Source organism: Pangasianodon hypophthalmus, chromosome 19, assembly GCF_027358585.1.
Source record: "Pangasianodon hypophthalmus isolate fPanHyp1 chromosome 19, fPanHyp1.pri, whole genome shotgun sequence".
NCBI classification, from domain to species: domain Eukaryota; kingdom Metazoa; phylum Chordata; class Actinopteri; order Siluriformes; family Pangasiidae; genus Pangasianodon; species Pangasianodon hypophthalmus.
Window position 1 is genome coordinate 15,548,856 of NC_069728.1, and position 16,939 is coordinate 15,565,794.

At 37.6% G+C, this 16,939-nt stretch overlaps 1 protein-coding gene across 10 annotated transcripts in view; it reads left to right on the forward strand.

Annotated features, from left to right (window-relative positions):
• The first annotated feature begins 5,977 nt into the window (after positions 1-5,977).
• trdn (triadin) overlaps positions 5,978-16,939 on the forward strand; it is a 65,377-nt gene continuing 54,415 nt past the window's right edge. For 7 of the 10 annotated variants that reach the window (XM_053242064.1, XM_053242067.1, XM_053242066.1 and 4 more), the window contains exons 1-3: positions 5,979-6,353; positions 9,327-9,539; positions 11,715-11,753. In XM_053242064.1, the coding sequence (XP_053098039.1) occupies positions 6,347-6,353; positions 9,327-9,539; positions 11,715-11,753 (259 nt within the window). In that variant the 5' untranslated portion in view covers positions 5,979-6,346. Of the gene's footprint in view, positions 6,354-9,326; positions 9,540-11,714; positions 11,754-16,939 lie in introns of all 10 variants that reach the window. The other 3 variants (XM_053242071.1, XM_026922916.3, XM_053242070.1) reach the window with 3 other exon arrangements.

Sequence of the window (16,939 nt, forward strand, 5' to 3'; positions counted from 1 at the left end):
AAGAATCTTACAATTGTAATGTTGTTATAAAAATTGCAGTTACAATCTGTCCAAAGTGCATATAGAAATCTGACAGTGAGACACAAAATAACAAGAAGCGCATGCAGAAAATATGGAAAACAAATTGCAACTTTCTAATTTACACAATTAACTTTATTATTTAAAAAAAAGTGTATTTTATACTTGATTATTATTTGATTATTTGATGTTTCTATATGTGTATAGCCAATTTCAGTCAATATTCATGGCATGTTGTGAATGTATATTGTATCCTGAGCCTTTACTGCACATTTACTGAATTATGCATCGTATGTATCACATACTTTTCATGGAAGCCAATGACTAACTCTATACTTACCATTTACAAAGCCAAACTATGCTACTGGCTCTTTATGCTATAAATTAAATAGCTCATGCTTGGTCAGCTGGGCCTGTGTTGAAGATCGCATATTTTATAAGAAGTTGTGTAACTGGGAATCCAGGTGCTTCTACACCATGCAGTTTCTAGCCTGCTTGTAGCCAGTAATGGTCCTCATTCTATTCCACTCCATACTGTTCTACTATAGCTTGAACACTAACTTGTCCCTGGATCTGTCTTACCCTCATGGAGTTGCTTCTTAAGCTCTGTTGGCATGAGCATAAGATGAAGTTGGTGTAGAGCTCAATACTGAGACTTAGCCATTAATCCATATCTACCTAAAGCATCTATACACACTCACATGCACACACATTAGGGGTGAAATGCAATGATACTATCTATATCTGTTCCAAATTTTCATATCTGTATCTGTGTTCAGATTTAAACACGAAAAGGATGTAGCCTAAACCTGGAGTTTTTTTTTGTTTCTTGGTTTTTGTTCTTGTTTTTGACCACTATACCCCATTATTCCCCCAGAAACACTGGAAGAAATCACAGAGGTGAAAAAAACACCAGCACCTTCAGCTTGATCTGTGTATCCTTTTTTTTTGTCGGTTCCTCAACCTCAGCTACATCAATGCAGTTCATACGCGGTCTCAACCAGAGATGTGTGCAGGACTGCACAGTTATTATTTTTGTTTGTACCTGCCGACAATATTTTCTAATGAATTTAATTGGCTCTATTTCCCAAAATATAAACAAACTAGCAGCTCAGTTTAAACCACCACAACCTTGACCAGGCAGTTACTAAGGATGCAGTAAATGCATCCCAGAGTGCTGCACGTTCTTTCTTTATCCCACAATCTTTTTATTTGACTGCATGAAAGTAAAAAACCTTCTGCTTGTATGACTTTTTGTTATCTAATTTCATCTAGTCTCAAACTAGTTTCAACCAGATGCCCTGTGAACCTTTCTGCCAAGCATCCTGAAAAATAAATAACTAAATAAATAAATAAATAAATAAATATACAGTGTATTTGCATCTCTTTAGAACACATTAACTTTTCATTCAGAATAATGTATTCGTATTTTGGTTTCATCCCTAATACACACACTTACTGAATGGCAGTCATTATATCCAGATTTCCCCTGATTGCACATGATTTCATCAGCCCCATGTCTTTTTGACCCATGAAAGGGTCTGCCTGACTGTCATTAAAATGACATGAAAAAAAAAACCATATGCAGGTGATGGGAGTTATATTTTCATCCAGAAAGTTTTGCAAATATTCAATGAATTCCCAAAATGCAAATGCAAATCATTGTGCACTTCAATCCACTTGTTAAAGTTGATTATTCTGAAGAGGAGCCACAAGACAACATAATCAAAATGCGCCTTAAAAACAGGTGGATAAAAACCCCTGGAGAGACTCTGTAGCTCTCTCTCTCTCTCTCTCTCTCTCTCACTCACACACACACACACACACACACACACTTCATAAGATGTGAACATTAAAAATGCAAGATTAGCTCTGCAATGCCTACAGCATACAAGCACAGTTACAGTTCCACTCTATATAAGACATGGAGAACAAGGGTTCTGAGGGACACACTGTGTTCAGTGATAAAATATTACCTTTCTGTCTGTTCTTTTATTGATTCTCAGGTAAATTCCTCATCCACCTACTTCAGTTTTTACAGCAAAGCCTTAGGTAGTTTTTTTTCTGTAATGACAAACTTCTGCAGAGTAAGTGGTGCTGTAGGGATGAAATGCAATTTGCTCTTTAAAGGTCAAGTGCATTAAATGTTCTATTTGTGTAATTTAGCAGAGAAAGGTTTTGCTTGTTTTTGCCTGAATATTTAATAAGCCACGGTAAACAGCTTCACCTGAACTGATCTCAAGATCCATGCTCCTGTTTGTTCTTGTTGAGGAAGTAAGGAATTGTACATAACAAAATATAAATCTGTACAATAGTGTCCTGAGACAGTTAGAGGGTAATTGCATGTCGTTGTACTAAGATGCTATTACACCTCATACCGTGGTTTTTGATTGCGTTAATTCGCTGTCACAAAAAATCTTCATACATCCTCAGTAAGCTTTTTTTATCCCGGTCAGGGTCGTGGTGGATCCGGAGCCTATCCCGGGCACACTGGGCGTGAGGCAGGAATACAGCCTGGATGGGATGTCAGGGCAGGAAACACACACACGCGCGTGCACGCACACATTCACACACTCACTCACACCTAAGGGGCAGTTTAGAGTCACCAATCCACCTACAAGGAGGAAACTGGAGAACAATGATGAAACCCGTATGAACATCTGAAGTCTGCACTGATAAGATTGAATTGCTGAATGAAGGTGTGACAATTTTGATGCAGTATCAAAACACCCAGGAAAAAAGTAACACAGTGAACACTCAGAACTATTAACATGCTAACACACATATTCAGGCACCACAAAAACCTCCGAAAAAACACTCAGTTTTATCCCAAGATATTTGCTAAACTTCATGTAAAACTACTGAACAGTTTTCCTCTCACAAATGCTACAGGGGTTTTATCATTAGCGATGTCCTGCCAGGTTTAGCTCCCTCCGATCCTCTAGCACTGCTCGACTGGTCCCACCATCTCTCAGGGTACAAGGAAGGCATGCATCGAGACTCTTCTCTGTTCTGGCACCAAGGTGGTGGAATGAACTTCCCTTAGATGTCCGAACAGCTGAGTCACTGGCAGGCTTCAAACGACGTCTAAAGACTTACCTCTTCATAAAGTACTTAAGTTAGCATTTTAACACACACACAAAAAAAACTCCCCAACAGAGGTTTGGACTGATGGTATTCCTAGTTTGTGACCTAGTGAGCCAGTATCAGAATGTATTTTAGATAGACTTCAAAGCACTATTGTAAGTCACTCTGGATAAGGGCATCTGACAAATGCCATAAATGTAAATATAAATGTAAATCTTCAACCAAAATATGAGAAGGATACTAGACGGCATTTTAGAAATAAAGCTGTACCATTCTCATATGAAAACATAAAACCCAAAGTGGTTAAGATGCTTCATATAAAACCTTGAGCTATGTAGTATGTTATTACAACCGTAGTTAACAACCGGTTAAGCTGTTGCATTTGCTATTGTTCTGCTAAATGACACACACACAACTGAATGAGAATTTAATATCAACGTGTAATTTTGTTTCAAAAGGAATGGGAGGTTACACAGTTGGCTCTAGAAAATCATGATAGACATTTTATTCACACCAGATTTCAAATCTCTCCACTCACAGAAAATATGCTCTGCCTGTTTATTCCTGCTTATCTCTCACATTTCAAACTCAGTGGAAATGAAATAAATTTGAGGTTGAATTGAATTATCATTAGCTTTCTGCTTAGCCTGAACTCCCTACAAATCACAACAGGAAAAAGATCAATGCTGATTATAGCCCATGGAAGAAATCAGTATATTATAGTACAGCAACAACAAACGGTTTAATGCTTAATTCTAGTTACACAAAGGATTTATTTATAGGCTACACTGCATGGAAGTGACTAGAACAACAATTGCGTAATGATAGCATGTTGGAGAAAGATCATTCAATAAGTCTAGTGGCATTGCCAGTAATTAATTTCAGGGGAAGGATGAGTGAATATCCTGAAAAAAATTAAATTGTTAAGACTGACATGCTCATGCATTTTGGGTGGATGATCACCAGTAGTAGAAGCGGTGATCGTATTCAAAAGTTTGTGGTTATTAGAAGCATGATCTACCATCAACCAATCATACTATATTAATAATGTTAATAGATGTCAGAAATAGAATACCTTTATGACAACTCCACTAAAATATTTACCTTCTCCTGCTGAAAACCTCCATTATGTCATTTCCCATCACCTCAATATTCCTATTTCTTATTCTCACAGTGCAGCTAGCTGACTACTAGCTTTCAAACAGAAAATGGGGAAAAATGCATGATCCTGATTTGGGTAATCCTGTTTATAACAGCTTGAAGATAATAAAATGTGATTAAACAAATATCTGTTGTGGTTAAATATGGAGGAGTCGTAATGATGAATTCGTTGACCTTTTATGAAGATCGTTATAGTGCAATGACTGTGCAAATTTGACATGTACTATATTGTCAGCTGTGCTGTATGTGTTATGAATAAGTATTTGGAACTGTCATAAAATATTTTATCAGGGTTTAACCCAAATTCCCCCCAGCTACGTCTCTGAGATAATGAATTTCCACATTTCAGTTGAGGTCTGGGGATAATGAGCAGGTTACTTTCAGATGATCTAAGTTTTCTAGATCTCAGGTACTGAGGGACCAAGATTTAGAATCTCAGCACTATGTGCAAAACTTCATGCAATGTGTCCAGAATAGGAGCCAGACATTGGTTACAGTGTGGGAGGAATTCGGCATGAAGCTGGAACTGGAATTGAACTGGCCAATCAAGAGGAGTAGAGATTGTAGAGATTTTCAGAGAAGATGATACATGAATGCATGTGATGCGCTTGGAACTCTCATAAAAACCAAAGTCATTTGACTTGTATGATTTTGTTTCTTCTTGTACTAGCCTTTAGCTTGATGTCATTCTTAGATTCTGACCTACTGAACTAGCATGAGGATATGTTTTTATAGAGACTACAGAGCACTTCTTTAAGTCCACTCCCTCTCATTCCCTCACTTTCAGAAAGCGCTTTATCCCGAGTAGGGTTGTGGAGGATCTGGAGCCTATCCCAGAATCACTGGGCATGACATGGGAATACACACAGGATGGAACACCTGTCCATCGAATGGCACCACACACACACACACACACACACACATTTACACTTAGGGGCAATTTATCTTAGCCAATCCATCTACTGGCATGTTTTTTGGTGGTGGGAAAAACAAACAAACAGAGAACCATGAGGAAACCCACATGGACACGTGGAGACCATACACAGAAACACTGCACAGGCAGTAACCCAAGCACAGGATCGAATCAGGGAAATTGGAACCGAGAGACAGCAATGCTACCTGCACTGCCCTGAGTAAATCCAATACATGCAAAAAAAATCCATTTTTAAACCTCTTAATTGCAGGATGCGTCAGCAAGTCCAGACTTACATTCCTCTCTTAAACCTCCTCTATAAGCATCACTGTAGTCACTGAATAATTCATAATGGGTACCAAATAATAAGCTTTACAGTGAATGAATACCTGAATAATACACTGATTTTGAGAGTTTTAACAGTAGTAGGTGGCCATGGCATAAGTGAGATAATGGCCACTGAATAAAAGAAAAGGCTTGGTGGAGAAAACATGAATGTGGACGCTTCAGAGGTTGTTATCTCTAACTTCATGACCTTTGTGGAGGCCTGTACAGGACAACAGATATGACCTTTTAAAACACCAATCTTATGAGGAACTCTGCAAGCAGAGGCCATGACTGTAGAACAGTAAAACTGAAACCTTGTGTTTGTGTTGCTGAATCCTCGGCCAGTGTTTCTGCTAATAGCCGATAGATGCAGCTCACAGGTCACGCCTCTGACCTAAAAAGGCGAAGCAGAATACCACTCGTGGTATGGGTTCTAAGAATAAACTCCCCAATCTGCCCAGGGATAAGGTTACATTTGGGCCCTCCCTCTGTGGCCTATGCTTTCTGAACAGCACCCAAGAACAATCTAAGGTGCAACATAGGGTTTGGAACTGATTTAGTGGCTACCATCCATTTTTTTTTTACCCCTTTGGTGCATTCACAAGTGGATCTGGAGGGTCTAGGCCCAAAGAAGGTTTTACTTTTTTTTTTTTTTCTTAAATTAAACGGATCACTCGACATGACAGGCTTCATCTTCTGAGGCCTTACAAGAGTTCTGGGTCCTGGCAGGAACGCCACTTTCTCATTGGGACACTAATAGAAGAGACGGTTCTCACTTTCCACTGGAAAACTACTTCTGATTAACTCTTAAGATTAGGATTTCACCATATCACGGCAGAGATGGAAGGTACAGTCGATCATCGTCACATTTTTATGTTTCTGTTGTGCTTTAAAGGTATGAGAATGACTTAATCAGCAGTATAGAGAATGCTGGGACAAGTGCAGCTATTTCAGAGTCTGCTTTTGTGGAGGAATTTTATGATTGAGGGATGCTAAAAATACTCCATATCACATATCCCATCAGCTGTCTGTTATGCTCTTTTCAAACATGCAGCCCGTAAAGGATTTTCAGATATAGCTAAACAATTGAATTATGGCTCAATCTGTCTGAGAGGAAATATAACTACTTAATTCAGTTTAACCAAATTGTATTTTTCTGTGGATAGGTGATAGCATTTAATTTCCAGATATGACAGTAAATGTAATGTGCTTTTTTTAAATGACTGCAAAGGTTTTCAAGGTTCTGGGAAGAAAAAAATATCCTGTCAATTTATGGGCAGCCATTTCAAAATAAGTTTTGAAAACTTCTCAAAAGCTATTTTCCCTGACTGGTGATGAAGTTATTTTCAAAAGCAATTATTATTATGATGAAAGACTGCTAAATGGATTTCAGCCTTGCGTGAAATAGCTTATTGTTGTGGAGACTTAAAACTGAATTTGATATTCTGGCTTAACAGTGGAAGCTGCCAGTCAGACGGATGTAAATAAGCTCTATTTTAAAATGTCAGTATTTCAGGGAACAGTATTGGTGGATTGTCTGTCTGCTGACTTGATTCCTTCAACCAGACTGATACTACACTGATACATTCAACTAGACTGATATTAGCTGCCATAAATTTCAACACAAGGACTTCTGTCAATTCCTGCCCTTATCTCAATGATGAAATTGGTATATAAGTACCAGGTCATCACATGGCTGTGAACATCACAAGGCTACCAACATGGTCTCTAAATTCATCACATTTGGATCAAAAGTTGGAAATGGTTAAGATCAAGATTTGGGAAAAGATTAGCAGGTCCTTACAGCATCATTTTCTTGTCTTTTGCATTAAAATGGTTGGTGCTTGTTGATCATATTCTGGTAAATCATGACATTCTAAAGAGTTCTTTTGTTTGTCCCTTTGAGGGAACACTATGCAGAAAATGGATAACATTACAAGAACACTGAAGAGTTCTTTGGTTCGGTTTGTCCTTTGAAGGAACACTTAAACATTCAATGTAGAATCCAACAGCAGAGGATTTCCAAGGAGAACATCATCAGAAAGCATGAACCATCACCCAACAAAGAACATTTAAAGAACCATTTTTTTTAGTATTTTATTTGGTGATGTTCTCCAAATCTGTCCAGTCGTCCTGGTACACAAAAGGGTTCTTCAGATGTTGTTTGGATAGGTAAGAGTTCTGCTTGGATTCTCTACTGAAGTGGTTCTACATAGAACATTTACTTGTTCTTACAGAGGAACAACTAAAGAATCCTTAGAGTTTTAATCTTTGTTTCTTAGCGTATAGTGGTCAACTGTTTAAAGGAGACATTTGGTTAGAACAGTGACCAGTAATCTTTGTATATCATTGGATTTCACTTCAAACTCCACTATACCTCAGCTAACTTGCACCAAAATCACTGACTCTACCTTTCAGTACAACACAACCACTTGACCTGTGGATAACATTTTTGATCCCACACGCCAACACATAATAGTCCCCGAAGGCTATCTGTTGTTTTTAGCAAAGTGAGCACAGTGGAAGCTCAGCAAATGACTTCCTTGAGTCAGCAACTGGAGAGAGTCTGTCTAATCCCCAAAGTGACAACACAGTGCACTGTGAAGGGCTGTGACAGGTGGGCTGAGCTCAACACATACACATACAGACACACAAACACACACACACATATCCCTTTAGCTAAAGTAGAGGCAGTCTGAAAGGCACGGTAGGCTGATTTTATCTTCCGCAGGTCATCTCAGGCACCGAGCAGCGCTCTATCTTCTCATAGACGCAGAACAGATGAGCCGCATATCACACTGGAGAAAACCATACGCAGAATCACAATGGCTCATCCGAGAATCAATCCCTGCTTCAGCCTAAAATTAGATCCTATTGGACCAAATCAATAAGGCGCTCTGTAAAAGGAACAGTGTTTACAAAGGTCATGTGTGGAGTGTGTAAGGAATCACTGAGTGGCAATTCAGCCTGCTTTGTGCTTCAGATTTATATCCATTTAGAACTGGCCTTTTGACAGAAACAGCCACATCAATGCGTCTTCCCTATCGATATAAAGGCAGCATTTTTCTTTTCAGTGGCCTTGGAAATATTTTAACAATAAGTGACTGATACATCAGTGCTGTCCTATTCATTTGGTGTTGTTTCTGTATTCTGTCAATCCAAGACAAGGAACAAACGTCTTGCCCCAAAGTATGTGTGATAACAATGGTCTTTTAAAATGATTACTTGTCACACTGTATGAGATGATCCCAATAAAATCTTGGCTGAATTCTATAACAGACTCTGCGCTAACGTGTATTCCATGTCCGATTATACATTAAACATCCTCTATTAATAGACCTGCGATTAAAGAAAATGGCTAGGTTCTGCTTAAGTCACCAATCATTGCAATCCCATCTCTTGCTGAAAATGGGCTTGCATAAACATAAATGTTCTTTGTATACTTAAGGGAATATGGATATTTTTTGGCCTAGTAACATGTCTTGTTTATGTTTCTTCATTACTACTATGGTACTTACAGTTGTCCTGTGAATTTCACCTCATTTTCATCCCCATCCTTATACTCGTTCTCCTATTGGTGGCTTTTAGATGAGCCTTGCAGCAGCAGTGAAACTCTGAGATAATAATAAAAAATGTCTGACGCTGCAAGAATTTTATTGTTGGCTGCCTTTGGTCGCAATGGCAAACTTGTCGCATTATGCCACTGATCTCAACGTACGACCAAAAAATTCTTTTACGAAGTGTGATTTTCGTCTGTGCCCCTAAAAATTATACAGTGTAAACCTGGCTTAACTCTAAATACCTGTGTGTTTTTCTCTAGCACGGACCTCCACCACCACCACCACTGTCCTTGAGAGCAAAGGAGGTGAGTCGAGTGCTCCAGCTACAAGAGTGTCCAAACGCACCATGATGGATGATCTGTACACCACCTTCAGCTCCCCTGTGGCCTGGGTACTGGTCCTGGCCCTCATCATCACCTGGTCTGCAGTTGCCATCATTGTTTTTGACCTTGTAGACAGCAAGAGCCTGGAAGGTAGGTGCAGCTCTTCTTTTCTTCTCCACTATATTGGTCCTAATGTAGGCCTCACCGTCCTGTCCCTTTTGTGCAAATTCATATGAATTCAGACGATTCAATTTGTACAATTTCAAGCTAACAATCCAGCAAACAATGGATGTCCAAGTAACCATAGCTGGATAACGTTTAATGGAAACTTTAGGAGGATCCAAAAGCAGGGATGCCACCTGGAGAACCAAACCATGTACACAGGAAAATACTGTAACACACTCTGTAACTGACTCTAGTTTTCTAAACTTTAACTGCTTGGCTTCTGGAGAATAGGATTTTATGTAAATGGACTTTATAACTGTAACTTACGTAACTGGATCATTGAATACCCTTGCCCTTAAAAAGTTCTTTGGTTTGTTTGGGAACGCTTTAAAATTCTATGTAGAACCCAACAGCAGAGGGTTTCCCTTTCAGAAAACTTTCCAAGTAGAACCTCTTCAGAAAAGTAGAAATGTTAACCATTCAATGACCACTTGAGGAATCCATTTTTTGCAAGAGTGTGCTCTTCGAGTCCTTTATGCAATATTTGGTGAAGTTCTCCAAATTATTCTGGTCAATCTTTCTGGGACACAAAAGTAGTTCTCATTGGAACCACTTTTGAGAGGAAAACCCTTTCCTGAAACACTCAGGTTCTACAAAGAACACGTAGAAGTTCTTCTAGAGAGACAACCAAACAACCATTAGTGTTTTAGATGTAACCTTTGAGTGTAGCAGTCAATAAAAGAGGAGCAACTTTGGTTTCTAAAGTTCCTCAGGCTCTGCATATCGGAAGAAAAACAAACATTAGTCATGCAGCCTCTAAATTCAACAAGATCCACCATCTTGCTCTGGTAACTTCATGAATAATACATTTTTTTGAAATGATCTCATTGAACGGCATTCATCAATTTTGGTGCTGTGTTATGTGTTGAAAACGATATAAAAGAAGGAATGTATTCTTGGAACATTCTGCAGACATCAGAAATTATGTTCTTTGTACAAAATAATGTTGTAATTCTTGAGGACATCACTTTGTTAGCTGGAAAATGGTTACTTCAAGCTATGTCATTGCTTTCCCAACAACTTCATTTGGACGAAAATCCAATAACTCCAGTTGATTAGAATTCAAATGAATCTTGCACAAGATCGGGTTCTATAACCAGAGCATAACTATGGACGGTGTTGGCATGATTTCTTGTGCGGTTATCCATCAAAGCAGTGCTATTTCGCTCTGAGGAGATTGTTGTGGATTGGTTGCTGGAGCTGATGATAAATACACCAATCGGAAGAATGTAAATAGCAGGCATTAGCAACATTACATTCATGCTTGGGGTAAATCTGCTTATAGAGCACCGGTAATGTGAGGCTTGGATAAGAATTCTGAGAGAATGTGATAAAGCCTGATAGTTGTTTGCTTGCTAGGAGTTTATCTAGAATGCCACCGCACGTGGGCCTTGGGAGTCATGAGAAAGCTTTATTGGTCCTGATAGCATTGACAGTGATAAAGACAGATAGAGTGTTGCACTAGGCTGCAACTATCAGCAGCGGCCATGTTCACTTTTAGTCAACAGTAATCAGAGATCAGGGCATGTCCTGTCTAAACACATCTCTCATTTGGGCTTTTTTTGACAAAGCACTCCATTGAATCATCACCTGATTACCTGAGATTATAGTTATATTAGGAAAACTTACATTAGGTTTATGATTGATGGATATTTATTTATATTGATGGATATCTATAGACATTATGGACAGTTGGTCATTAGTTTATATCCATGATTTCCAATCATTGATGTCCAGTGATGACAATTTTGAGCCATTTCAAAATGGCTGAAGGTGGATTTTGTGAAAATTGTCATTGCTTAGATTGATTTTGTTTTCATATTTCACTCATGTGTCATTCCATTTTTTTTTTTAAAAAAAGGGTCTGTTGTCTTGAACTTATGCATTTTTAAAAATATTTCAAAAGTGGAGACCTTTTTTTAAATTCAGACCCATTGATCTAGTTGGGACTAACCCACAATTCATTAAGTCCCAGTAGCCCAAACGGTGCTGCAGGGACACTCCCAAAGAGTCACTTTCACTCATTCATTTCTAATAAGTTTCCTCCTTTTTCCACCCTGTCCATCCCCATGTGTCATCCTGTTGCCATCCAATAAAAAGCCCATACATTATACTGTGACGACCCCTGTTTGCCACCTGGTAAAGACTCTCTGCCTGCAGTGAAGTGATATTTGCCTGAGTGTGTATGTGTGTGTGCTGTATCTGGCTTTTTCTGTGTATATTTGACTTTTTGTGTGTGTGTGTGTGTGTGTGTGTATGCGCGTGTGCACGCATGCAGACCGAGAGCAACTGTCACCATCATTTCACGCTGTGGTGGATTTGAAGATGCACATTAACTGATAGCCGCCTCACCTTTCATTAAAGACGCCTTCCCTGCTCTTCCTTTCTACTTTAATAATTCTTATTCAGTGTGACACCATGCCTTTGAGCAGTGCATCCCAATCACGATCTCCAAATCTTACGCTGTTTATTATGGTATTCAGTAATTAACAAGCTATTCATATTCCACTTACTGTGTGAAAAATGGTTTCTCAGAGCTCAGCACTGGAAAACGCTGGAGCAAATACTATACAAAACAAACATACATGCTTTCAGTGCACATGTATGATGTAGTCCACTCAATATTCTACATACAATCATTTTATTATAAAACATACTTGCTCTACAAGTCACCTTTCCTGCCAATAGGTCCTGTTTTTAGAGCTTCTGCATGATGGCATGCTGTGCAACACAGCTGGTAATGACATAGTATTTGCATTTTTCAGTGCAGTAAATAAAAGGCATAGTGTCACATGAATGTCTCACCACTCTTTCTTCCTCTCCTGTTCCACAACAACACCGAACAAGACTCGTATCATCTTTCAAGCACATTCTCGATTAAAACTTTTCGACACTTTACTGCTTACATGCTTACAATATTGATTACTGACACATTCATACCAATACGCATTAGTAGTACAGTCTAATACACAGTTTGCTTATCACTTGATATGACACATTTTGTTACTATATAAAAGAAAAAAATCTCCAAAGTTAATGTGTAAAAACTAGTTTTACTGTTTAAACCAATTTACAAAGATACCTTTTTTTTTTTTCCTCAAAATACCACATTAATCCCATTAAACTCATCTGGCATACATTGTGCAAACTTGCCTTTATAAATTATCCTTAGAGATACATTTCAATAAGTACAAATCATTATGAAAGCATCTGACAATAAATAAAGGTGTGCTCATTACGCTATATGATACTTACAAGTGCCTTTCATAAACATATATCGACCTTGATACTCATCTATGACTTGATTGCTGTATTAGTAGAATATCTAAAACCTCTAAACATTTGAGAAGCGTAGCCAAAATAAACCTCTACATGTCACTGACGTTAATAAGCCTGTCATGACAACTGACATATACATATACATATGTACATGATATGTATATGTGTTGACATATACATAAACATATACAGTATGTCTCTTTTAAAATGACTGCAAATCATTATGAAAGCATTTGGTAAGACCTAAAGATGGTGTTCAGTTAAAGAAACATGAATCACATTAATCTTAGTGATAGACAGTCAACTCTTCATCGCTCTCTTTTATAATTTATTATTTAAAAATATTAATTTCTTAAGGTTTCTTTTAAACCATACGGTTTGAGTTTAAATGCAAGAACTAACACAAAGTTAATAGACTGAACAGCTAACTAAAGCTTAAGAATGGCAACCTAATAAAGATAATAAAGCTTAAACAAGGCAACCAAACAAAAAATAATAATAAAATAATAAAATAATAAGAAAGGAAAGGTTCTGCATAATATTCATAAATCTCAACCTATTAGCCAGAAGCTACAGTTAAGGGCTTTGGTGTAACTCTTGACACTAGCCTATTATTTGTTTCCCATATTAGTAAATTTGGGAAAAAGCTTGAGAAATTAAAAATGCTAAATGTCAAGAAACTACAGAAACACTTATATATATTGTAGAATATGCTGAGCACAGAAAATTCATGTTCTAAGGAAAAACTCAAGAACAAAGAGCCCTAAGCTTTCAACGGCAAATCCCTGAAATTCTTTTCCAAATTATGAGATCATTCAAGTCTGCATGGATTTTGCTATCAGTGTGCCAAATGCTCCTTTAAATCCTCTAAAGCCCCGTGTCAATCTGTTCAAAATTTCGATTGCAATATCGCATTGTCCAGCCACACATGACTTAAAGTGGACGCAGTTCTAATATTAATAATCATACTTTGAAAGTGCTGTAGCTGAGTGTTACTGAGCAGGGTTTATTATGTGACCGTTCATTCTGTGTCTTGAGAAAGATAAAGAAACTTAATTTGCTGAATGTTAATGCAGTCTTGCATGTTGCAGATACTGTTCTTGTCGAGTTCTTGTCAGGAGAAGGGAGAAATAATTTTACCCCTCAGTGCACTAGTGAGCACTGATAGAAAAGCCTAAGTGGTCATCTCAGGAGAAAAACTCTTATGAGCTGTAACACACCAAACCAGGGGGAGAATGATACACTTTAATCCATCTACCTAAGGCTTTGCTTTTTCAGAGGCTTTACTCTGTGGCTTGAGATGATCCATCCACTATAGATACATCTAAAATGATGGGACTCATAAACACACAGCATAAAGCATAAACAAGGCAATCGAAAATGGATAGGATAACATGAAGATACAAGTTAGAGTTCTGCATATTTTTTAATAAAGCAAAATGAATTTACAATTAAACCAAAAGCTATAGTTATTATTTAATATGCATATTAGTAAAATCTTTAAAACATGTAAGAAGCATATCAAAAACATCTACCTGGAAAACATTTTGCTTTGATGCATTCATAGAGCTTCATGGCATCTTCATAAGCTCTTCATAACAACTGACATAAACCTACACACACATGTATGTCTTTTTGTGAAGGTCTGTGAAATTTACTACAAATCACTATGAAAGCATTTGGTTACACCTAAAGGCAGTGTTCGTAGAGCTATAAAACATCGACATATGCCCCTTGTGACAACTGACATAAACCTGCATAAGCATATGTCTCTGTGTAGGTTTAGGAAAAGGACTTGAATAATTATGAAAGCATTTGGTAACACCCAAAGGCAGTATTCATAGGGCTATATAACATCTACCTAAGGCCTTTATGACAATTAACCTAAAGCTGCATAAACATATATCTGTGCAGGTCTAAGAAAATGATTACAAATCATAATGAAAGCATTTTGTAACACCTAAAGGCAGTGTTCATAAGGCTATATAACATCTACCTAAGCCCTTTATGACAGTTAACATAAACCTTCATAAAAATATATCTGTTTAATAGGTCTAAGAAACTACAAATCATTATAAAGCCAGTTGGTAACACTTTCAGGTGGTGTTCATAAGGCTATATAACATAAGCCCTTCATGACAACTGAAACATATTTTGTAACCCTACACAAACATACAGTACATAAACATATGTCTGTTTGTGTACGGCTACAAAAATGACGTTAAACCCTTATGAAGCACCTATGAATAGTGTCTGTAGGGCTATATAACACCTACACAAGCCCTACATGACAAATGTCCTAAATGCTTAGAAATGTTTCTAAACATTTATCAAGTTGATAGTGGGCAGTGGTAGCTCAGTGGTTAAGACGTTGGACTACTGATCAGAAGGTCATGAGTTCAAGCTACCACTGCTGGGCCCTTGAGCAAGGCCCTTAACCCTCGACTGCTCAGATGTATAAAAAATGAGATTAAATGTAAGTCGCTCTGGATAAGGGCGTCTGCCAAATGCCATAAATGTAAATAGAACATCAGTTAAGTGATGGATTTTTTGTTGACATGTGGTTATGTTACAGTATGACACTTTTATGACAACTTCCCAAAAGAGCTTATTGGAAGACTGAACATAGTTGGACATTTCTCTGTGGTATCTCCTCAACTCAGCACTCAGTCTAAACACTGATATAAAAATGGCTGTATAAATGTCAAACCTGTGTAAGGTTTGCCATTGGCATATTACACTATAACAACAGGATTATGTAACTTCTATTCTCTCTGACCCTTAGGTAACATGAGTTTCATATCCAAATTCATATTATAAACATTTTAGGAAAAATATGATAATCCACAACAGGCATGACAATGTATATATTTTCTCTGGACCATAAATATTGTCTATATGAAAATCTATGACACTGTAATGACACACTTATGTCAGCCTAATTCCAAGTCATTTGAATCAGGTATTATGTCAACGTGACATCAAACCTGACTAAAGGAGTCTTTATGACAGCGGAATTTCTGCTGCAATAAACGTTTATAAATGATTATATGTGTATGTCAGTTGTCATGAAAGGGTTATATACTGTAAGTGTCATGTAGCTTTATGAACAAAATCTACTGTATAACTAGTACATTATTTTATAACCTCTAGTTTGAGCTATAGAGCAATGTTTCTAGCTGGTACTCACAGTTTTGGATTAATTTCCACAATTTTACAATTTGCCTGAAGGCTACATCTAGAATAATAAGTAAATAAATAAATAAATAAATAAATAAATAAGTAATCCTGATCCATTATGTATCTTAGCACCTCATCACGGTTGCACTGCATCCCAACATCTAAACAACTCCACGAAGTTGAGGACTGCGGCAACGAGGCCAAACTCCTTTTATGTGCTTCTTTTAAGACTCAGTTGAAAGGTGTTTTTGTTCTGCCGTGGCTTTACTGTGACTTTATGAGTGCTGTGTCCATGCACTCATGCCCAAGAGCATCTCAGAGCTCCCTCTAGGAGTGAAATTTTTTTAATGCCTGCTGCCATTCTTGTCCTGTGTCCTATAAAAATTTATAACACAGCACTGCTGAATCCTCAGCGTGATTGGTAAGAAGGTGTTGATTAGTTTTCTTTAACAGCAGCTCCGACATTACTGCAGGCTGCAAAGACAAATCACAGGTTTATTTTAATGCTCTTGTTCTAACATGTTATTTTCTTCCTAGTGTAGTAACATTAACAGCTAATGCACAAGGACTTCTAGGGTGGATGCGTCACATAATCCAAGACTAGTAATAAATGATTAAAAAAGTGCTGTTTTTTAACAGCAAAGAAAAACGTATCATTGTTGATCTGATGAAGTTTTCAGTAAAGACATCTTTATTTAACATTTATGGAAGGAGTCTCCAGTGTCAGTGCTTTGTAACAATCAGTAAGTTTTCTGACTACAAGAGAGAGAGAACTGTTTATTGCTAATATGGCATAACTTGTTTTATGAACGTTCTGAAACATTAAATGTAGCTATAAATGGATAAAAGGTATACCATGTTGTTCA